Source organism: Schistocerca nitens, chromosome 12 (genome assembly GCF_023898315.1).
Source record: "Schistocerca nitens isolate TAMUIC-IGC-003100 chromosome 12, iqSchNite1.1, whole genome shotgun sequence".
NCBI classification, from domain to species: Eukaryota; Metazoa; Arthropoda; class Insecta; order Orthoptera; family Acrididae; genus Schistocerca; species Schistocerca nitens.
This window is the reverse complement of record NC_064625.1, coordinates 37247385-37272352: the sequence shown is the minus strand read 5'-3', so window position 1 is coordinate 37272352 and position 24968 is coordinate 37247385. Positions and strand designations below refer to the sequence as shown.

Here is a 24968-nt window from a genome sequence, read left to right as displayed (position 1 = left end):
CGCGCAGCCGGACAATACGTGCAGCTAGCTTACGAGACCAGACAGGTCATGGTCAACGCCCTACTTTACAGTCGGTGCACAACTTCCGTCTCCGACCGAAGCAATGACACGGTCGCAGATGACCTCAGACGGTCTAAACCAGGTGACAAAGGCTACCTGAAAGGCTCATCGTTACGGCACCCTTGTACCCTCAAGGTCCAAAGAAATTGGGGTATGAGGGGGTGGAGATATCTTCTAAACGGCACGTTTCAAAACCTCCCAAGCTATGCTCAGTAAGTTCATGTCTGGGGAGTTTGGTGGGCGGCGGAAATGTTTAAAATCAGAAGAGTGTTCCTGGAGCCACTCTGTTGCAATTCTGTACGTGTGGGGCGTCGCATTGTCCTGCTGGAATTGTCCAACTCCGGCGGAATGCACAATGGACATGAATGGATGCAGGTGATCAGACCAGATGTTTACGTACGTGTCACCTGTCAGAGTCACATATAGGGGTCCCATGTCACTCCACGCCCCCACACCATTACAGAGCCTCCATCAGCTTGAACAGTCCCCTGCTGATATGCAGGGTCCAAGGATTCGTCTCCATACCCGTACACGTCCATCCGCTCGATACAATTTGAAACGGGATTCGTCCAACCAGGCAACATATTTCCAGTCTTCAAACGTCCAAGACGGGTGTTGACGGGCCCAGGAGAGGCATAAAGCTTTCTGTCATGAAGTCATCAAGGGTACACGACAGGGCCTTCGACTCCAAAAGCCCATATCGATGATTCGTTGAATGGTTCGCACGCTGACACTTTTTGATGGCCCGGCACTGAAAGATGTAACAATTTGCGCAAGTGATGCACTTCTGTCACGTTGAACAATTCTCTTTAGTCGTCCGGACCGGAAAAACATGTTGCAAGAACGGTACCAACGACGACTTAACAGAATCGTTCAACGTGACAGATGTGCAACTTTGCCACGAATTGGTACAGATTTCAATGCTGGGCCATCAACAAGTGTCAGTGTGCGAACCATTCAACGAAACATCATCGATATGTGCTTTCAGAGCAGAAGGTCCAGTCGTGTACCCTTGATGAGTGCACGATACAAAGCTTTACGCCTCACCTGGACCCGTCGACACCGACATTGGACTGTTGATGATTGGAAACATGTCGCCTGGATGGACGAGTATCGTTTCAAATTGTATCGAGCGGATTGACGTGTACGGACGTGTACGGGTATGGAGACAATCTCATGAATCCATGGAATCTGCATGTCAGCAGAGGACTGTTCAAGCTGGTGGAGGTTCTGCACTGGTGCGCGGCGTGTGCAGCTGGAGTGATATGAGACCCCTGATACGTCTAGATACGTTTCTGACTGGTGACACGTACGTCTGTCTGAGCACCTGAATCCATTCATGTGCATTGTGCATTCCGACGAACTTGGACAATTCCAGCAGGACAATGCGACGCCCCACACGTACAGAATTGCTACAGAGTGGCTCCGGGAACATTCTTCTGAGTTTAAACACTTCCGTTGGCCACCACACTCGCCAGGCATGAACATTATTGAGCATATCTGGGATGCCTTGCGACGTGCTGTTCAGAAGAGATCGCCGACCCGTCGTAGTGTTACGGATTTATGGCAGCCGTGCAGTATTCATGGTGTCTGTTCCCTCCAGCAGTACTTCGGACATTAGTCGACTCCATTGCACGTCGTGGCGTGGCACTTCTCCGTGATCATGGGGGTCCTACACGATATTAGGCAGGTGTACAGGTTTGTTTGGATGTTCAGTGTAAAAGACAACTCACTGTGATGTACAACCCGTCAGTAGGTATACTAACAAGATACATTTTCTCTGTTAAAACATAAACACATGCTGCCCGTATAAATATCTGAATTTTTCCGTTTTTCTTTTACCCGCCGCAAACAGATACTACTGATTCAGAAATGTCTCTATGGTGCAGAAGCAACTGTCATATAGAAATTATATCAACTTTATTCTTTAGACTTTCGTTGTCTGACAATGCCTTTAATTCACAACGGAGGTAGCCTAATATTTTTATAGCGGCACATTTTGCTGTTTTCAGTTGCCGAATAAGATTATGTTTTTGATAATGGAGGCTATTTTCGTTCCCAGTGTTAGACTGGGTGCCCGACATGAAATTGGTGCGCCTCAGCCGAATTGCTTATGAAGAGGTAGTACTTTTCGAAAGTTGGCTACACCACATTTTATTGCAAAGTTGAGTGCAGCTGTGGGCTCGTGCGCCAGTTATTGTGAGAAGCTCGTACGTTGAGTTGTTACAGAAATGGGGCTGTTTGCATTGGAACAGTGTAGTGATATTGTGGAGTGTACATAAAGACAGGTTCCATCAAGGAATGTAAAGAAATGTTTCTAGTGAAGTATCCTGGCAGGAAACTCTCAACGACCAGCACTATTCAAGATCTGGGGCTGTAGGAATGTGCAGAGGAATAGGCGGCCGATAGTGAGGATCTGTGAAACTATAGACGGAATTAGCACGTACGTTGCGAGAAGTCACCGCGAGTCGGTAAGGAGGTTATCGCAACGGGCTGGTGTACCTTCGTACATCGTGTACTAAAAGATACTAAATTAAAGGCCTGTTGTGTGAGTGTGGTGCAAGAGTCGAAATCTGAGGATCAGTAAAAAAAAAAAATATTATTGTAACTGGTTGTTAACATCAGTTACAATCATTTACTTGAACCCGTTGCTTTACTTCATGTCACACGAGGCCTGGCTTCATTCTCTCAGGTTATGTAAACTCTCAGAATTGCAGATACTGGTCGCATGACAACTAGCGTATTATGCATGAGGAACTCTCCACTCTCAGAAGATCGTGTTTGGTGTGCGCTGTCCGGCATGCGCATTGTTGGCTCCGTCCGCCCCCGGTAGCTGAGTGGTCAGCGCCACCGAATGTCAATCCTAAGGGCCCGCGTTCGATTCCCGGCTGCGTCGGAGATTTTCTCCGCTCAGGGACTAGATGTTGTGTTGTCCTAGTCATCATCATTTCATCCCCGTCGACGCACAAGTCGCCGAAGTGGCGTCAAATCGAAAGACCTGCACCCGGCGAACGGTCTACCCGACGGGAGGCCCTAGTCACACGACATTGTTGGCCCCATATTTTTTAATTACGCCTTAAGCACTGCGAGATATTTAGCGATGTTTGGCTCTTTCTATGCACAGTTAACAGACGCTGAGAAGCTTTAAGCAGTATCCCTGCGAGACGCAGCGACCGCTCACATCTAACCAATGTATGGCCCACGTCACCAACGTGTTCTCTGGAGACAGCCTAGTCAGTAGAGGCCTCTGACCTCCAAGGTCGCCAGACTTGATATCGTGTGATTTTTATTTATCGAGTACACTAAAAAGCAAAGAGCATGTTGACAATCTTCGCACAATAGACGATCTTAAAATTAACATTACTAGACACATTGTAAGTAGGCTGTTTAGGTCTTTATGTTGGTTACGCCACGCAGCGCTCTGTATGAAAATCTCCGACTGTGGTGTGTGCAGTCTGTGGCTAATCTGCACTGTTGTAATATTTGCTACTGTAGTGTTGGGCAGTTGGTTGTGAACAGCGAGTAGCGTTGCGCAGTTGGAGGTGAGCTGCCAGCAGTGGTGGATGTGGGGAAAGAGATGGCGGAGTTTTGAGAGCGGATGATCTGGACGCGTGTCCACCAGATAGGGTAAATTTGTAAGACTGGATGTCATGAGCTGATATATATATATTATGACTTTTGAACACTATTAAGGTAAATACATTGTTTGTTCTTTATCAAAATCTTTCATTTGCTAACTATGCCTATAAGTAGTTAGTGCTTCAGTAGTTCGAATCTTTTATTTAGCTGCCGTATTGGCGCTCGCTGTAGTGCAGTAGTTCGAGTAACGAAGATTTTTGTGAGGTAAGTGATTCATGAAAGGTATTGGTTATTGTTAGTCAGGGCCATTCTTTTGTAGAGATTGTTGAAAGTCAGATTGCGTTGCGCTAAAAATATTGTGTGTCAGTTAAGTGATGATCAGAATAAGTAAAGAGAGAAATATCTGAGTATGCTCAGCTGTTTGAAAATCAAATAACGTAAGAGGTTTATCAGCACAGTCATTTATAACATTAACAGCATCACGTCTGCAGAATTACAAGCGCGCTGCTGATAACGTCACCACAGGAAGTCACCATTGCCCTGATGCCCACGGCATCTCTTATAAATAGCTAACTAAATGTTTTTTTACATTACTATTATGCATTCTTTCCGAGTTAGTTCATTATTAGTTGAATCTCGGGCGTGAGGCGTACCAGTTTTGTCAGGGGACATCCTGTATTTATGAAAGATATTATTTTTTTCAGATAATGGCTTATTCTCTTATTCTTCACGACAAATTTTATAATAGAGTAAGTGTGTTGTCAGTATACCTCAGTTACATACTTGGTTAGGGCTGCATTAATGCGGCATTCAGTAAAATTACTTGGCCTAAGATAAAATTGTGCATCTTATAGACGTAGGCTTCCGCGGCCATTGTCACCGTCAATGAAATTTATCGGGGTTTGCGACCGCATTGAAAATAAATAAACATCGGCTTCCGCGGCCATTGTCACAGTAAATAAAATTTTTCCCGGTTTTTGACCGCATTGTCATATGTAAAACTACCGACTGTAAGTAGGCTGTTTAGGTTTTTTTATTGGTAACGCCACCTCTGTATGAAAATCACTGGCTGTGCTGTGTGCAGTCTGTGGCTGCTTTGCATTGTTGTAATACTCGCCATTGTAGTGTTAGGCAGCGGCAGCTGGATGTGAACAGCGTGTAGCGTTGCGCAGTTGGAGGTGAGCCGCCAGCAGTGGTGGATGTGGGGAGAGAGATGGCGGAGTTTTGAAATTTGTCATGAACTGCTATATATATTATGACTATTAAGGTAAATACATTGTTTGTTCTCTATCAAAATCTTTCATTTGCTAACTATGCCTATCAGTAGTTAGTGCCTTCAGTACTTTGAATCTTTTATTTAGCTGGCAGTAGTGGCGCTCGCTGTATTGCAGTAGCTTGAGTAGCGAAGATTTTTGTGAGGTAAGTGATTTGTGAAAGGTATAGTTTAATGTTAGTCAGGGCCCATTCTTTTGTAGGGATTACTGAAAGTCAGATTGCGTTGCGCTAAAAATATTGTGTGTCAGTTAAAGCTCAGTCATATATATAAATTGTTAAAAAAGGGGACGTTTCACGACGTTTCGGTCACTGTTGCAAGTGACCAACTGGATGTTTTTGTTTACCAGTAAACTAGCAACAGTGACCGCAATGTCGGTAGCTTTACATATGACAATGCGGTCACAAACCGGGAAAATTTTATTGCCACTGAGTAACTTACTTTCTGAAGTCTCCTCGTATAGTGTACACTGAGCGTCTAAAGCAGCTCTTCACCAGCCTGTTTAATCCCAATATTATCTCCTCCTCGTGATGAGTTTCCGGTCCGCGTAAACCAGTGCATAGGCTGTTTATGCAGAAAGCGAAGTGAAGCAGATAGCAGAGGCGTTTTAACTTGAGGACGGCGTTCGGTTCGGTTCCGCTGAGACTCGGCCCTCACCCTGAAGCGTCATCTGGTGCTGTTCCGTGTCGAGTTGCAGGCCGGGACGAAACCCAGCCTGCGCGTCGTATCTCGCCTTACCAATCTCGGTGGCGCTGTCAGCACGCGTTAACACGCACCGTTAGGGAACCCAACGCGATCACTGGCTTCCGTAGCCTTCTCGGCGTCTACATCTACACTCATGCTCATAAATTAAGGATAATTGCTGCATGTGGTGGCACACAACGTGGCACTACACAAAACTGGCGCTAATAGCATAGGCACATAGGGAATACACGCGACACCGATCTGTAAGTCCACGGTATTGGTGATGAGAAAACCATCCCGAAACAAAAGTGCCACAAAACGCCTCTTTTTCCCGCGCATGTATCCCGACATCAGTATGGGATATGATCACCATGTACACGTACACAGGCCGCACAACGGGTTGGCATACTCTGGATCAGGTGGTCGAGCAGCTGCTTGGGTATAGCCTCCCATTCTTGCACCAGTGCCTGTCGGAGCTCCTGAAGTGTCGTAGGGGTTTGAAGACGTGCAGCGATACGTCGACCGAGAGCATCCCAGACGTGTTTGATGGGGTTTAGGTCTGGAGAACAGGCAGGCCACTCCATTCGGTTGATATCTTCTGTTTCAAGGTACCCCTCCACGACGGCAGCTCGGTGGGGCCGTGCGTTATCATCCATCAGGAGGAAGGCGGGACCACTGAAAAGGCGGACATACTGGTGCAAAATGACGTCCCGATACACCTGACCTGTTACAGTCCTCTGTCAAACACATGCAGGCGTGTACGTGCACCAAACATAATCCCACCCCACACCATCAAACCACTACCTCCATACAGGTCCCTTTCAAGGACATTAAGGGGTTGGTATCTGGTTCCTGGTTCACGCCAGATACAAACCCGGCGAGAATCCAGACTGTACCTGGACTCGTCTGCGAACATAACCTGGGACCACTGTTCCAATGACCATGTACTGTGTTCTTTACACCAGGCTTTACGGGCTCTCCTGTGACGAGGGGTCAGTGGAATGCACCTTGCAGGTCTCCGGCCAAATAAACCATGTCTGTTCAGTCGTCTGTAGACTGTGTGTCTGGAGACAGATATCAACCTTCTTGTGGTGTTGTACACTGTGGACGTCCCGTACTGAGGCGCCTGGACACGTTTCCTGTCTGCTGGAATCGTTGCCATCGAGATCACACTTTGTGGCACACGGAGGGCCCGTGCTACGACCTGCTGTGTTTGACCAGCCTCCAGTCGCGCTAGTATTCTACTCCTCACAACGTCATCAATGTGTGTTCTTTGGGCCATTTTCAACACACAGTCACCATTGACACGTCTGTAAACCTCTGCACACTTACTCGCTGCATCGTACTCTGACATGCACCAACACACCTCTGCGTATGTGGACTGCTGTCAGCACCACCGTGCGACGACCGCAGGTCAAATGCACCCCATGGTCATACCCCGAGATGATTCAAACCAGCAAACCGCCCACCAGAGCGTTGTTTCACCATGTATCACCATTATCCTTAATTTAAGAGCTTGAGTGTACATACACGCTCCGCAAGGCACAGTTATGGCGGATGGTGGAGGGTACTCTGTACCACTACTTGTAACTTCCTTTCCTGTTCCACTCGCGAACAGATCGTGGGAAAAACGACCGTCTATATGCTTCCATACGAGACCTAATTTTTCTTATATTGTCCTTGCAGTCCTTACGCGAAATGTATGTTGGCACCAGTAGAATCACTCTGCAGTCATTCTCTAAATTTTCTATGTTTCGCGAAATGAATGTCGCCTTCACCTCTAGCGATTCCGGTTTGAGTTGCCGAAGCATCATCGTAACACCTCCGTGTTGTTTGAACCTACTGGTAAAAAATCTAGCAGCCCACCTCTGAACTGCTCCGATGTCTCTTCTCAATCCGACCTGGTGGCGATCCCAAATAATGCAGCAGTACTCAAGAATGGGTCCCACTAGTATCCTATATTGGATCTCCGTTACAGATGAACTACACTTTCCTAAAATTCTCCCAGAAAACCGAAGTCGACCATTTGCTTTCCATACTACAGTCGTTATGTGCTCGTCCCACTTTATATCGCACTGCAACGTCACCCCTAGACATTCAATTTCTGTTATTGTGTTCAGCAGCACACTACCAATATTCTAATCGAAAATTACCGTATTATATTTCCTAGTCATCTGCATTAACTTACATTTATCTGCATTTAGAGGTCGCTGCCATTCATCACGCGGAATACGAATTACATCCAATTCATTTTACATACTTCTGCAGTCACTCAACAACGTTACTCTCCCGTACAACACAGCGTCGTCAGGAAACAGCCGCAGACTGCTGCTCACCTTTTTCGTCAAAACATTTATGCACATACAGAACAGCGGTCCTATCACATTTCCCTGCTCGAGACAAATATCGTGATGGTTATTTTGAAAAGCACATGAGCCGTTTTTTCACCATCCTCTGCATCACTTGCTTGATTGAGCGTTGTCGCTGGTCACCCTGTGCCCCTCCACGAAAGAGAAGACGACATTTGACCATCGTACAGACCTCCGTATTGAGGACATACACTGGAGCGTCAATGAGACTGGTATAGGAATGTGTATTCAGAAACAGAGATATGTAAACAGACAGAATACCCCGCTGCAGTCGGCAGCGCATAGGCAAGACAAAAAGTGTCTGGCACAGTTGTTAGACCGCGTAAGATGGCTATACCTTACAACACTTTGCCGTGATCTACAAACACAATTAGCTATCATGTAATAGGTTGTACATCATACAGACGAACACAAAGAAGACTGACAGTGTCATATACGTCTTGTAAATAGTTGTTAACACTTATTGCATGAAAGGTGATGGAGTGCCTTTATTATAAAAAAAAACCGGCGTAATGAATGATTGCCTATACTAATAGAGGTTGGAACGCCAGTGTATATGAAACGGCAGGCAGAACTCAAGCTCTGGGTGGACGGTTCGCACAGGTGTTGGTCCTGCTTAAACACAGGAAGTAGCTAGACAGACGTCGTGGCAACTGAGCTCTGGAGCACAATAAGGTGAAGGCCGGCCGCTATTGTAGTAGGGGCCGGAAGGATAACCGGATAATATTTCAGAAACACTGCAACTCTTGGAGGCAGGTGAGAGGAACGAAGAAGCGGCACCTCGGAAACCACGCAGGCTGGGTTATTTCGAAGGATTTTTACTAAGAAGCGTACCATTGTACGAGTATAGGCTTTTCCTCGCAAACTTTCCTCGCTGGACGACAAGTGACTAAAATATGGTTGGTCGGCGTTCGGAAGAATCTGTAGATAGGAAGAATGTTCCGTGGTTTCGGGAATGTGATTCGTTTTCGGAATTACGAGGGTGGGGAGCCGAGCCTTGATGGGAGGCCAGCGCTGGAGACACGTGGTCTTCCGTTGTGAGCGCCCGTGTGTGACGGTCGCTCGATCAGACGGACTTGCTGTCTTTACTCTCAGTAGAGTTTATAGTTAGAACAGTTAGGAACTGTACTGTTGCGAACCTATACGATTCTGGACTTCACCTCTTGATTGGAAGTCGTCGTTGAGTACGCAGTGTTCAGTGATTGAGAGCACTTCTTCTGCCTACACTTATGTTGAGACATTATTAGAACTCCGTCCTTGTGGCTGGGAGTTCGCGTTTCTCGTCTGTAGAACACAGAGAGGGGAAGACAGTATTAGAGTGTTTTAGTCAGACGAGCGCGTTCTACCGTCCTAGTGTTTGAAAGAGTTTTATTTTGTGGCTGGCGTTCTTCCATCGTCGCAGACGAGTACGAGAACCAACACGCCGACGCACCAGACGCAGTACATACGGCGATATCGCAAATTGCTTCGGCTTATTAGGGCTATAAAGCTAAACAGCTGTGATCATGTTAGTTTATTTCCACTGAGGTTCCACACCACTGTAGATCATCTTTGAAAGTAGTGTGTTCTAGTGTTTGGTACGTAGATAATGTCAGTCATTTCGCATTATTTATGTTAGATCTCGTGGCCATAAAAGGGGGCAGAGTTGGGCAATTCATTAATAATTTTACTTAGGAAATATAGACATTTGTCAGAAGGGTGTTTTTTTTTTAAATCTGGAATAAACGTATAATAAGAAACAACGTTTATCATTTAGTAGTATTAGTTGCCATCATCAGTCATTTACATTTAGTTTGTAATTTATGTTATTAAGAGATCCTAAGATCTACTTCAGGGGATAGTCAGACAGGGCCAATTCATCATTTAACGTTTATTATTTTCCGTTGGGCACATTCATTTTACACCCGCCGGGAGTAGCATCTTGGAATCGGTTACTGCTGCTACAATGGCAGGTTATCAATATTGGACGTGGTGCTATAGTCTGCGCACGAGCGATGGGACACAGCATCTCCGAGGTAGCGTTGAAGTGGGGATTTTCCTGTATGGCCATTTCACGTGTGTACCGTGAATATCAGAAATCCGGTAAAACATTAAATCTCTGACATCGCTGCGGCCGGAGGAACATCCTGCAAGAGCGGGACCAACGACGACTGAAGATAATCGTTCAACGTGACGGATGTGCAACCCTTCCAAAAACTGGTGCAGATTTCAATTCTGGGCCATCAACAAGTGTTAGCGTGCGAACCATTCAACGAAACACCATCGATATGGGCTTTCGCAGCCGAGGGACTACTCGTGTAGCCATGATGACTGCACGACAGAAAGCTTTACGCCTCGCCTGGCCCTCTCAACACCGACATTGGACTGATGATGACTGGAAAATGTTGCACTTCCGCTGCCCATCAAACTCCCCAGACATGAACATTATTGAGCATATCGGGGATGCCTTGGGAAGAGCTTTTCAGAAGAGATCTGCACCCCCTTATACTCTACCGGATTTATGGACATCCCTGAAGGATTCATGGTGTCAATTATTCATGGTGTCAATTATCTCCAGTACTACTTCAGACATTAGTCGAGTCCATGCCACGTCGTGTTGCGTCACTTCTGCGTACTCTCGGGGGCCCTACACGATATTAGGTAGATATACCAGTTCCTTTGGCTCTTCAGTGTAGTAGTAGGCACCCGTGGCGTAGAGAAGCAACAGAAAGAGCTGATAACAAATAACTCGCCACGTCCGGATAAAACTCCAATTAGATTTTACAGAGAGGATTTTGCGGTATTGGCTTCTTACGTAGCTTGCATTTGTCTCGAATCTGTATAAGAAGGGCAAAAGGAACAGACGCGCAAAATTACAGACAAATATTTCTGAGATCGGGTTTTCGCAGAAGTCTACCACAGTCTCAGTTCGAATATCATAAACTTACTTGAGAGGGAAATGCTTCTGTCCACACGGATATGCAAAGCATCATTTGCGTGAAAGTCAGCTTTCCTATTTCTCGCACGATATCCTGCGTACCCCGGCTTAAGGGCAACCGGCAGATTGCATACAGCGCGATTTCCGGAAAGCATTTGACACGGTGGCCCATTGCAGGCTGTCAACGAAGGTTCGACCATGTGGAATAGGATCCCAGGTATGTGAGTGGCTATAGACTACTTAAGTGGCCGGCCGGGGTGGCCGTGAGGTTCTAGGCGCTACAGTCTGAAACCCCGCGACCGCTACGGTCACAGGTTTGAATCCTGTCTCGGGTATGGATGTGTGTGATGTCCTTAGGTTAGTTAGGTTTAAGTAGTTCTAAGTTCTAGGGGACTGATGACCTCATAAGTTGAGTCCCATAGTGCTCAGAGCCATTTGAACCATTTTGAACTACTTAAGTAATACAACCCAGTATGTGTTCTCTACGGCGAGTGTTTATTAGAGACAAGGGTATCATCAGGCCTGGCCCAAGGGAGTGTGATAGGACCGCATAAATGATCCGAAGGACAGGATGAACAGCAATCTGTGGTTGTTTGCTGATGATGTTGTCGTGCACGGGAGTGGCTGGCGGAGGATACAGGTAGGTATCTCTAAGCGTATAAAACTAAGTTAATGCAGACGACTGAGAAAAGTAATCCGGTAATGTTCGAGTAGTGTTAGTAGTGTGCGGCGATTAAATATCCAGGCGTGACGTTGCAAGGCGTTAGGAAACGGAACGAGCGTGTAAGGAAAGCAGTAGGAAAGTGGAATAGTTGACTTCGGTTTATTGGGTAGACTTTGGGAAAGTACGGTTCATCTGTAACGGAGACAACGTATAGCACAGCAGTTTTTGGCATGAACTGCTGCATTCAACGACCCGTACTGACACGGCACCCCAGGAGCAGAAACTGCCTTCAATGTTTGATCCTGCTTCCGCAAAGCAATGACAGTGTCCTCAGACAATGACCACCTTTTGAGAAGCTTCTGCAAAATGCTACTTCTTTCCCACTATCATCCCCCAGGCAGGAGTATTCATACCCTCAGGGGCCAATCAGTTATCTTGTGACAGCCGGGCTATGTTATTTGGCCCAGCCTGTGTCGAACGATACTGTGAAGACAACGAGGTCCAGCTGCCACCACTGTCGCTGGGCCTCGAACCCTCGGCTGCAACCTGACTGCCCAGTCTCTTGGTAGCCACACGCTCTGCTGTCACCATGGGTCTACTCGCCAGCTTCCAGCCACATTCCCATGCTCCAGGGCTCAAACTTAAGTCTCCAAAGCCCAGCATCACTGGAGCCTGATGCATCCGTCCTCTGGTGTGGCTTACATAGGATCACCCTACCGTTACTTGGCCGCCTATCTGGGTCAACAGCACTCGTCGTAGCCAGGCCTGCTACGGGCTAAGTTACACGAGATGTCCGTGGGGGCTGATACACCATCAAGGGCACCCAGTAGGCACTGCTTGCAGGGAGCGCAATGCGAGGCCACTCGCCGACGTCCCAAAAATCAACCTCTGTGGCCAGGAAGACTGTATGACTGAAATTAACAACAATCGGCTTTTGTACGCATGGGATGCCTTCTACTGCTGCACCCACATCCACCTAAGGCAGACCCAGCAACCCAGCACTCCATCACACTACTTCGCCGAGAATCCCTGTTCCTCACTAAAGAGCAGATGTGCTCATACGCTGAACACGTCCTACTAGACACGGAGCACCACGTTCATTTTAACCAAAGCATTGTGCCTTCCTTACAGTGTGGCCTCTTTGTCTGTCGTACAGTGGCCCGCCGGAGACGGAAGGAGGGCCGCCCCCGACGCCAGAGGACGACGTTCAGTTCGGAGCAGACCCTCCGGCTGGAGCTGGAGTACGCGCGCTCCGAGTACGTCTCCAGGGGCCGCCGCTTCGAGCTGGCCGAGGCGCTCGCGCTGTCCGAGACGCAGGTCAAGATCTGGTTCCAGAACCGGCGCGCCAAGGACAAGCGTATCGAGAAGGCGCAGCTCGACCAGCACTACAGGTGCGTGGCTCACCCTCCAACTGCTCAGCTCCCCACTAACCCACCACTCCATTCCATTCCCAACGTTGGCGTTGTCTGAGAGGCTGGCCAAAATCCGGTTCCAGAACCGGCGTGCCAAACACATCGAGAAGGTGACGCTCGACCAGCCCAGCACGACAGGTGGGTGGCTCACCCTCCAGCAGTTCAGCTCCTCACTAACCTTCCATTCCATTCCAAACATTGATATTGAGAGGCCGGCCATGATACGGTTCCAGAACCGGCGCGCCAAACACAAGTGTATCGAGCGGGTGACGCTCGACCAGCACTACAGGTGGGTGGCTCACCCTCCAGCAGTTCAGCTCCTCACTAACCCTCCACTCCATTCCGTTCCCAACGCTGGCATTGTCTGAGAGGCTAGCCAAGATCCGGTTCCAGAACCGGCGCGCCAAACACAAGTGCATCGAGAAGGTGACGCTCGACCAGCACTATGGGTGGGTGGCAGTTGTGCAGAACGACATGGTGGAGCTGAAGTGTATTGGCATTCCTGGTGATAGTGGTCAGTTCCTGTGGGACCAAACTGCTGAGATCATCGGGCCCTAGGCTTACACACTACTTAACCTAAACTAACTTACGCTAAGGACAACACACACACCCATGCCCAAGGGAGGACTTGAACCTCTGGCTGTGGGAATTGGTATTACTATTGAGCACAAGACAAATATGTTTTCACATTTGTTGGCTTCACCAACACACAACCGAAATGACATATTTCAATCGAACGTCTTGGGTTAATATACAGGTCAGTCTGTCACCATAACTAGACTATTTGCTTTGAGATCGTTGGCTACACCAACTCATAACCAAAATATCACATGCGAACATATGCCTTGGGCTACACTACGGATCAGTCCGTCACCACAACCATGTTCTTTGCCTTCACACTTGTTGCCTTCGTCAACTCAAAACCACCTGTCACATTCCACGCTACAGATGAGTCTGTCACCATAACCAGTTTTTTTCTTTGAGGTTTGTTGGGTTCACAGAAACAGGCCCAGGCTCGACAGAAAACTCTCACCAGAGGAGTTCCACTCTGCACAAGTGTTCCAGTCTTCTTTAAGGTCACTTCACTCTTCAATTGGATGCCTATCTGTTGTTGATGATGTTGTTGTGGCCTTCAGTTCGAAGGACTGTTTAGCGCAGCTCTGTTCAAATGGTTCCAATGGCTCTGAGCACTATGGGACTTGATTTCTAAGGTCATCAGTCCCCTAGAACTTAGAACTACTTAAACCTAACTAACATAAGGACATCACACACATCCATGCCCGAGGCAGGATTCGAACCTGCGACCGTAGCGGTCGCGCGGTTCCAGACTGAAGCGACTACAACCGCTCGGCCACACTGGCCGGTGGAGCACTACGCCAAATGCCGCTACCGTATTCACAGAGCTGGGAAGTTACCCATGCAGATGCCCGAGCCTCAGCACTTCCTGGCTGTCGGTCCACCAGCTACGCTACCGACCGAGCACCACGGCCGTTATTCGAACAGCCACGTTCTTATTGGCTGAAGGCCAACTTCCGCCCTCTACACTCCTCAGAACCGACCTTTTTGCTGGAGTCTAGCAGGCAATTTCTGTGCTTAGCTTCCCTAGTTTCTCTTTTGAGAATCCTACTGCAGCTTTTGACAACATTTGAAACTGCCGTTCACCTTTCTGAGCCCATCACATTCATACACTATACCCTCATACATTCTGGAAAGGTACACGAGAATGAGGAAGTGTGACACATAGCAAAAGTTACCGAAATAAAACATTTAGTTACCTTACTCCATGTCCATCATCGCAGTACCGCTTCAAGGTGTGTAGCACCAAATCTCTACGCACAGATTACGGAATTCCCGTAAATTATGGGCCGGTCGTTTGGGAGCACAGTGCTGGCATCTGATAGCATCCCTGATGAATTCTTTCAGATAAAGATGAGGCGAATTTCGTGGCCAAGACACCGAGTTCGCCGTCATAATCTGCAAACCACTGTTAGAACGATTCTGGCCTTGTGACATGGACAACTACCCTGTCGGAAAATGTCACCACCGTCATGGAAGACAAAGAATAAAGGGATATGAGTGGTTCGCAGTAATGTACAGCTAGACTAGACTTGTCCTGGTGTTTTTGGTTGTTAGCACAGGTCTTCTGGAAGTCCAGGGGACTGTCCCTGATAGCGTAATGCTGCTCTCAGATAGCCTGCTTCTGTGGTGCCTGCACGTTTTGTTTTGCCGGGATGACGGGGTATCCAGATACGACTATCGACCTGGTGTGACGAGAAACGTGCTTCTTCCGACCAGGGGACACGTTTCCACTGGTCGAAGGTCGAGTCTCGATGATCCCGTGCCAACTGCGCCGTAAGTGAAAATGTCGTTGGGTCAGCGTGCGAAAGCGTAGGAACTGTCTGGAGAGGAGTCCCATGTACCACAAGGCATGTTGAAAGATGTTCTCCGAAACACTTCTGCCTGCATCGGCGCTGTACTCTGTCTTCACACCTGCCACAGATCGCTGTCTACCCTGGTTTATACAGCAGGTGTGATTCCGATCCACGTTCTTTCATGAGACATGGAGGCTGTATTATACGAGGGTCATTCAGTAATTAAAGAAACGAATTGGTCTGGGGAAAAAACTGTCAGTAGGACAAATTTGGTACTTTTATGGCTTTAAGTTGGCATCACTGGGATGAGCCCTGATCAGCTGATGTATCAACATTGTTTCGTTTATAACCTCAAAAATACATTTCAAGGTGGTGAGTCTGCTTGAAACGTCCACATTAGTTGAACAACGCCACGCGGAGTGGCCGTGCGGTTAGAGGCACCATGTCACGGATTGCGCGGCCCCTCCCGCCGGAGGTTCGAGTCCTCTCTCGGGCATGGGTGTGTGTGTTGCTCTTAGCATAAGTTAGTTTAAGTAGTGTGTAAGTCTAGGGACCGATGACCTCGGTAGTTTGGTCCCTTAGGAATTCACATACACAGTTAAACAACGTTCTGTTATTCCTTTTTTACTTGCCGAAGGCGAGAAACCAGTGACCATATACCGCAGAGTGTCTAAAGGCTGTACGAACCGTGCAATTTTTTACAAGTGGGTAGCGCAGTTCAAAAATGGTCGCGACTCAGTGACTCACGAACATATTTCGGTCGACCATTTGCATTTTCAATTCTCTCTCAAGTCGAATTGATGACATTATTCGTGCCGACCGCTGTGTGACTGTGGAATTGATAGTTGATAAGGTTCAAGTTAGTACTGGTACAGTTCATAAGATTATCTGTAACAAGGTGAAGTACCGCAAAACATGTGCAAGATGGGTCCCAAAGGAGTTGACGCGGCTACACAAGGAAACAAATTTGAGTGTGCACAGAGCTAAAGGAACGTTATGAAAGAGAAGGTGAGCACTTCCTCAACAAAATTTTAACTTGTGATGAAACTTGGATTTACTATTATGAGCCAGAATCAAAAAGACAAAGCATGGAGTGGAAGCGCACCAACTCACCTGTCATGAAAAAATTCAAAACCCAAACATCAACAAGAAAAGTCATGTTGACACTGTTTTGGGATTCTGAGGGTCCAGTTCTTTGTGGTTATCTCGAAGAGCAGCGTACAATGAACAGCCAATACTACTCGGATTTGCGTTTAAACAAGGTGAAGCCAACCATGAGAGAGAGACGTCGTGGGTCTCAGAGGAGAGGTGTGATTGTCCAGCAAGACAACGCACGTCCTCATATTGCTCAACTAACCCGTGAAACCATCCAAAATGGACTGGGAAGTACTGCCTCATCCCCTTACAGTGCTGATTTAGCACCTAGTGATTTGCATTTGTTTGGTGCACTGAATGAGGCATTATGTCGGAAGATGTTCCAGGACGAGAACGTGAAAAAGTTTGTGCGAAATTGGTTCAAACATAAAGATAAAGAACTCTTTACAGTCGGAATAAAAAAATTGAGAATAAACTGAAGAATGACGAAAGTAATGAGAAGCAAGAGAAATGAGAATAACGAAAAAATTAACGTCGAAATTGGTGGTCACGAAGGAGGTGAAGTTAAGGAATGCTGCCACCTCGGAAGCAAAATAACCCACGACGGACGAAGCAATGACATAAAAAGACCAGCACAAGCAGGAAGGGCATACACGGCCAAGATATGTCTGCTAGTATCAAACATACACATTAATTTAAAGACGGCGTTTATGAGAATGTGCATTTGCAACATAGCATTACATGGCAGAAAATCATGGACTGTGTGATAACCGGAACAGAAGAGAATCGAAGAATTTGAGATGTGGTGCTACAGAAAAATGTTTAAAATTAGGTAGATTGATGAGGTGAGAAATGAGGAGGTTCTCTGCAGTGTCGTCGAAGAAAGCAACATATGGAAAACACAGACAAGAAAAAGGGTAGGATTAGGACACATGTTAAGGTAGCACAAAATAACGTCCACAGTACTAGGGGGAGCTGCAGAGGGTAAAACTGAAGAGTGGAACAGAATTAGCATACACACAACACGTAGCTGAAGACGTAGCTTGCATTCCAAATTTTTTTATGTTTTAAAAGATCGCCCGACTACGGGCAGATAAAGCGCACGCTCCAAATAATGAGTTTACTGCAGCCTTTATTATTTTTGTAGGTATCTTTAATAAACCGTTCTATTAGCAATGTCTATTAGGATCCCGAGTCTTCAGGTTTCTCTTGCTCTGAACCACCAAATGTCTTAGCGAATTAACAAATTATAGCTGGCTGAATTCGTCTATTGCCATCTTTGTACTCGTTTCCTTTACTGAATACGTAAATATTTTGCATTGCATTGATATTCATATAAGGGGTAATCAAACAAAAACGCGACAGATGAAGAAAGGGCACGTGACTTTTGCTGCTGAGGTTGTTTCGCCTACGCTGCACAACTTTCCCTGGGAAGATATTACACATCCTCCACATGGTCGCCATTTCCCCCCGTGCGATTTCCATGTTTTTGGAGCCCTGAAGAGAGATACTAGTGACTGTCGATTTGCTTCCCACGTCTGGGTACAATCATGGAACCGTACAACTACATCTACGTTTATACTCCGCAAGCCACCCAACGGTGTGTGGCGGAGGGCACTTTGTGCCATGTCATTACCTCCCTTTCCTGTTCTAGTCGCGTATGGTTCGCGGGAAGAACGACTGCCGGAAAGCCTCCGTGCGCGCTCGAATCTCTCTAATTTTACATTCGTGATCTCTTCGGGTGGTATAAGTAGGGGGAAGCAATATATTCGATACCTCATCCAGGTACGCACCCTCTCGAAACCTGGACAGCAAGCTACACCGCGATGCAGAGCGCCTCTCTGCCACTTGAGTTTGCTAAACATCTCCGTAGCGCTATCACGCTTACCAAATAACCCTGTGACGAAACGCGCCGCTGTTCTTTGGATCTTCTCTATCTCCTCTGTCAACCCGACCTGGTACGGATCCTACACTGATGAGCAATACTTGAGTATAGGTCGAACGAGTGCTTTGTAGGCCACCTCCTTTGTTAATGGACTACATATTTCTAAGGACTCTCCCAATGAATCTCAACCTGGCACCCGCCTTACCAACAATTAATTTTATATGATCAATCCACTTCAAATCGTTGCGTACGCATACTCCCAGATAGTTTACAGAAGTAACTGCTATCAGTGTTTGTTCCGCTATCATATAATCATACAGTAAAGGATCCTTCTTTCTATGTATTAGCAATACATTACATTTGTCTATGTTAAGGATCATTTGCCACACTCTGCACCAAGTGCCTATCCGCTGCAGATCTTCCTGCATTTCGCTGCAATTTTCTAATGCTGCAATTTCTCTGTATACTACAGCATCATACGCGAAAAGCCGCATGGAACTTCCGACACTATCTATTAGGTCATTTATATATATTGTGAAAAGCAATGGTCCCATAACACTCCCCTGTGGCACGCCAGAGGTTACTTTAACGTCTGTAGACGTCTCTCCATTGAGAACAACATGCTGTGTTCTGTTTGCTAAAAACTCTTCAATCCAGCCACACAGCTGGTCTGATATTCCATAGGATCTTACTTTGTTTGTCAGGCGACAGTGCGACACTGTATCGAACGCCTTCCGGAAGTCAAGGAAAATGGCATCTACTTGGGAGCCTGTATCTAATATTTTCTGTGTCTCATGAACAAGTAATGCGAGTTCGGTCCCACACGATCGCTGTTTCCGGAATCCATGTTGATTCCTACAGAGTAGATTCTGGGATTCCAGAAATGACACGATACGCGAGGAAAAGACATGTTCTAAAATTCTACAACAGATCGACGTCAGAGATACAGGCCTACAGTTTTGCGCATCTGCTCGACGACCCTTCTTGAAGACTGGGACTACCTGTGCTCTTTTCCAATCATTTGGAACCTTCCGTTCCTCTAGAGACTTGCGGTACACGGCTGTTGGAAGAGGGGCAAGTTCTTTCGCGTACTCTGTGTAGAATCGAATTGGTATCCCGTCAGGTCCAGTGGACTTTTCTCTGTTGAGTGATTTCAGTTGATTTTCTGTTCCTTGGTCATTTATTTAGATGTCAGCCATTTTTTCGTTCGTGCGAGGATTTAGAAAAGGAACTGCAGTGCGGTCTTCCTTTGTGAAACAGCTTTGAAAAAAGGTGTTTAGTATTTCAGCTTTACGCGTGTCAACCTCTGTTTCAATGCCATTATCATCCCAGAGTGTCTGGATATGCCGAAGGCAACCGCAAGCATTTTTCGTCGTGAAGACATACTCCATCTATTAAATGGTTTACTTAGTTTTTAGGATTCCGTGCCTCAGTCGACAAAAACGAACTCGTATAAGCATCACTTTGTTGTCCGACTGTCTGTCCGAGTGTAAAGAACCATTTTTCTCAAGAACGGGTACACGTATCATGTTGAAATTTGTATCTCATACTGAGGGTTAAAGTAAAGGAAACAATCTGCAAATTGTTAATTTGTAATTATATCAAACGAATGTTTTTCATTTGTTATTCGTCAAATTTTCTGTCCGCCTGTACAGACCCCTTTTTCTCAGGAACATGTAGACGTGCCCAGTTCAAACTTATGTCACACACTAAGGTCTACGATCCCTTGCTCGTGTGCAAAATAGAAGCATCTAAGTCAATGCAGTCAAAAGATAAGGTTGAAGTTAAAATCTTCTGGGTTATTAGGCCGCGTCATGTTTCTTCTAAAATGTTCGACGTTTCGACCCCTCTGCTGGGATCTTCCTCAGGATCTTTTGGTGTCCACTACTGCTAGAACACCGTCAGAGACCAGTGTCGCGTCCACTTATAAAGGGGGAGTTTTCTGGTGTTCGTGCTGGAGAAGTAATAGGTCCATCGTCATTGGATAGAAAGGCACTGTTCCACACTTATGCTGGAGAGGGGTTATTGGTTGAAATGCCTGCTACCGCTATTGGTTGGTCGTAATCAGTGGCTAGATTCGAAACGAGGTGACCTGCACCGCGTTGTTTATGCCGCTCAAAATGGTTCAAATGGCTCTGAGCGCTATGGGACAACATCTGAGGTCATCAGTCCCCTAGAACTTAGAACTACTTAAACCTAACTAACCTAAGGACATCACATAGATCCATGCCCGAGGGAGGATTCGAACCTGCGACCGTAGCGTTCCCGACTGAAGCCCCTAGAACCGCTCGGCCACACCGGCCGGCTATGCCGCTCACACACCGCAGCCGCGTATTTACGAGGGCAGTTCAATAAGTAATGCAACCCATTTTTTTCTGAAACAGGGGTTGTTTTATTCAGCATTGAAATACACCAGGTTATTCCCCAATCTTTTAGCTACACAACACTATTTTTCAACGTAATCTCCATTCAATGCTACGGCCTTACGCCACCTTGAAATGAGGGCCTGTATGCCTGCACGGTACCATTCCACTGGTCGATGTCGGAGCCAACGTCGTACTGCATCAATAACTTCTTCATCATCCGCGTAGTGCCTCCCACGGATTGCGTCCTTCATTGGGCCAAACATATGGAAATCCGACGGTGCGAGATCGAGGTTGTAGGGTGCATGAGGAAGAACAGTCCACTGAAGTTCTGTGAGCTCCTCTCGGGTGCGAAGACTAGTGTGAGGTCTTGCGTTGTCATGAAGAAGGAGAAGTTCGTTCTGATTTTTGTGCCTACGAACACGCTGAAGTCGTTTCTTCAATTTCTGAAGAGTAGCACAATACACTTCAGAGTTGATCGTTTGACCATGGGGAAGGACAGCGAACAGAATAACCCCTTCAGCGTCCCAGAAGACTGTAACCATGACTTTACCGGCTGAGGGTATGGCTTTAAACTTTTTCTTGGTAGGGGAGTGGGTGTGGCGCCACTCCATTGATTGCCGTTTTGTTTCAGGTTCGAAGTGATGAACCCATGTTTCATCGCCTGTAACAATCTTTGACAAGAAATTGTCACCCTCAGCCACATGACGAGCAAGCAATTCCGCACAGATGGTTCTCCTTTGCTCTTTATGGTGTTCGGTTAGACAACGAGGGACCCAGCGGGAACAAACCTTTGAATATCCCAACTGGTAAACAATTGTGACAGCACTACCAACAGAGATGTAAGTTGAGCACTGAGTTGATGGTGATCCGTCGATCATCTCGAACGAGTGTGTTCGCACGCTCCGCCATTGCAGGAGTCACAGCTGTGCACGGCCGGCCCGCACGCGGGAGACCAGACAGTCTTGCTTGACCTTGCGGCGATAATGACACACGCTTTGACCAAACAACTCACCGTGCTTTTTTCCACTGCCATATCACCGTAGACATTCTGCAAGCGCCTATGAATATCTGAGATGCCCTGGTTTTCCGCCAAAAGAAACTCGATCACTGCCCGTTGTTTGCAACGCACATCCGTTACAGACGCCATTTTAACAGCTCCGTACAGCGCTGCCACCTGTCGGAAGTCAATGAAACTATACGAGACGAAGCGGGAATGTTTGAAAATATTCCACAAGAAATTTCCGGTTTTTTCAACCAAAATCGGCCGAGAAAAAAATGTGTTGCATTACTTATTGAACTGCCCTTGATGGCGGGGAGCCACGATGCCGGAAGCCTATAGCCGTCCTCTCTATCGAAATTAGATGCATTCTTAGAAATTTCAACCGCTTCTCGGACCTTTCTTCTATAAATGTTTGTTTCTTTAGCCAGTACACGTACGTTATTAAAATCGATGTCAGAGCCACGGTTCTCATGATGTTCCGCTACTGCCGATTTTGCACTTTGTTTTAGCCGCATGTGCCGTTCGTGTTCCTTAATGCGTCCTTTAACAGTTCTTATCGTTTCGCCAGTATACACTTTGCCACAGCCACATGACACTTGATAGAGGCCTGCATCAGGTGCATCAGTTTTCCGAACATTTTAGAAGAAACATGACGCGCCCTAATAACCCAGAGGCCTAATAACCCAGAAGATTTTAATTTCAGTGACAACGGTCACGAAAGCCTGCAGACTTACATAAAAGATAAGGTTGCTTGTGCCAAATACAGTATTTTGATAGTTGCAGACTCACTCATCGAAATCTATAGGATATTTTCTATTGACCAATAATCATGAAATTTAGCAAGAAGCAATGTTTTATGATGTAAATAAAGGAAAACGAAAATTGCTATTTTGTGATCATATCACCCGAAAATATGTTCTCGAAAGGCTTGGAACTCAAAAAACCGGTATCGATAACAAGAATTGTCGAGATTCTCGATTACCGGGATCGATGAACTGCCTCTACGTTTGTGCAGAACCCTCAGAGAGTCAGTGTTACGTGCACTTGGCCAATCGTTTTCCATTTCTTTCGTGTCCATTTGACTGCCTCATATATTCATAGTAGGTAAATTATAAGATAAAAACCACTAGATATGAGCTGCAAGTGCAAGCGACGTAATCCAATATGACGTCTCCTAAGCTCGAATCTCACTGGTCACAGTCCTCGCTAAGAAGTCAAAAGAGACGTGTGTGATATTGGCTTTCGAGCTTGGCGATTCCCCGCAACGAGAAATGCCGCGTTATGACGTCACGAAAGTCTCATCTCCTTGTCCGCAGATGCTTTCGAGCCCCGTGTGTGAGGATGCGGTTTCCGATGGCGGAGGAGATTACGGGCAGTCGGGTACTGGGTCAAGGGGAGCGGGCAGAGAACACGTGGGGCTTTGTCGGCAGGACACCTGGGGCTTCCCCCGGGAAATCTCGAAATCTCGTTATGCTCACTCCTGTCTCTGACACGGCGCCGACAGCCGCTACTGCTTTAGTGTTCTCGCCTCTTGCTTCCGCGTCGCTGCAAACTCCACCTTCTCTGTGTCGTCCTACAGTCAATATACAATGGCAGGTTAGTAATGAGGGACGCCGTGTATACAATAATGGCGAATAGAGATGGGTCATTCGCAAACTAACGGGTCCAAAGGAACGGTCCACCAAGATGAATGGAACGAGCGAGGAATGAATTGTAAGGAACGGTCTTTCATAGTTAACTTCGGTCGCGGCTTCCTACTTACAGTTCCCGGGAACGTTCCCGCAACGGCACGTCGGCCGGTCGCGTTCCAGCCTCGGTTCCGTTCCCGTCTGTCTCGCTCTCGGTCTATCACGGCCGGACTCGTCCTCCTTCGCGTCGCCACTCGTCGCAGTTCCACTGCCGAATGCTCATTGTTAGTTCAGTATCGAGTTGTTCGTTTCGTTTGCTTTGCACGCCCATTCTAGGTCCGTTTCAAACCTTTTCCGAACTCTGAACGTCTGGTTCTTTTCGTATTCTATTCAGCGTCCACGACCGATAATAAAATTTTATAATTACGTAAACTACATAAAAATTAGGTGGTATGTAATACAAACATCTTTTCAGGTATTGTACTGTATGTTAAGGGGCCTCGAAACCACGGAGAGGCTCCGTCCCCGCCGCAGCCGCAGTGGTCCACAACCCAACGACGACTACCGCAGTCCACTTCACCCCTCCGCCGCCCCACACCAAACCACTCTCTCAGGGTTATTGTGCGGTTCGGCCCCCGAGTGTAACCCCTACGTTTGCGTGGTAGAGTAATGGTGGTGTACGCGTACGTGGAGAACTTTTTACGCAGCAATCACCGACACAGTGTAACTGAGGCGGAATTAATGGGAACCAGCCCGCATTTGCCGATGCAAATGGAAAACCGCCTAAAAACCATCCACAGACTGGTCGGCTCACCGGACCTCGACACAAGTCCGCCGGACGTATTCGTGCCGGATAACACGCGTTCCTTCCCAATTCTGAAAGCTGTGCGTTAGACCGCACGGCTAACCAGGCGGGCTCTTTCCTGGTGACAAAACGGCGTATCAGCTTACTTCATTATTTAGATAAACAACAGAAGAAATACTTGTGAAAAGGCAAGATTTTTGTTATTACACATGCAAAGGATGTCGACACAGCACACACGAGTGGCCATTTTCCGTCTTTTTTTTTTTTATTTTTTTATCCAACGTAAAGAGCATGACCATTGTTATGGAAGGCAGATCGATTTACAACCGAATGAAGCCTGCGCTTCGTAATCGAATGTATAGTGTCACATTTTGTAAAGAGAATATGATTAGATTGTGAAATGGCTCTGAGCACTATCGGACTTAACATCTGAGGTCATCAGACCCCTAGAACTACTTAAACCTAACTAACCTAAAGAAATCACACACATCCATGCCCGAGGCAGGATTCGAACCTGCGACCGTAGCAGTCGCGCCGTTCCGGACTGAAGCGCCTAGAACCGCTCCACTACCGTGGCCGGCATGATTAGATTAGATTAGTACTTGTTCCATAGATCATGAATACGACACTTCGTAATGATGTGGAACATGTCGGGTTAATAAAATGTGTCAATACAAGATATTACATTACACAAACTATTACATTACACTTAATTTTTTTTGTGGGCTTTGGGGAAATTACCCACTTATTATATCCAAAAATTCATCTAATGAGTAGAAGGAGTTGCCATGAAGAAATTCTTTTAATTTCCTTTTAAATGCTATATGGCTCTCTGTCAGACTTTTGATGCTATTAGGTA

The 24968-nt window shown here is 46.8% G+C and overlaps 1 protein-coding gene across 1 annotated transcript; it reads left to right on the top strand.

The window, feature by feature from the left end:
- Positions 1 to 12335: 12335 nt before the first annotated feature.
- LOC126214888 (homeobox protein rough-like) lies at positions 12336 to 13326 on the top strand. The gene is made up of 3 exons (XM_049941533.1): positions 12336 to 12372; positions 12703 to 12941; positions 13042 to 13326. Exons 1-3 carry the CDS (start codon positions 12336 to 12338, stop codon positions 13324 to 13326), a joined length of 561 nt encoding a protein of 186 aa, XP_049797490.1.
- Positions 13327 to 24968: the final 11642 nt, after the last annotated feature.

Bases quoted from the DNA above. Each gene is read 5' to 3' on its own strand.
- LOC126214888 (XM_049941533.1), top strand. From the start codon at position 12,336: ATGTCCGTGGGGGCTGATACACCATCAAGGGCACCCA. The intron at 12,373-12,702 runs GTAGGCACTGCT...TCTGTCGTACAG, and splicing joins TACACCATCAAGGGCACCCA to TGGCCCGCCGGAGACGGAAG. The intron at 12,942-13,041 runs GTGGCTCACCCT...ATCCGGTTCCAG, and splicing joins TCGACCAGCACTACAGGTGC to AACCGGCGTGCCAAACACAT.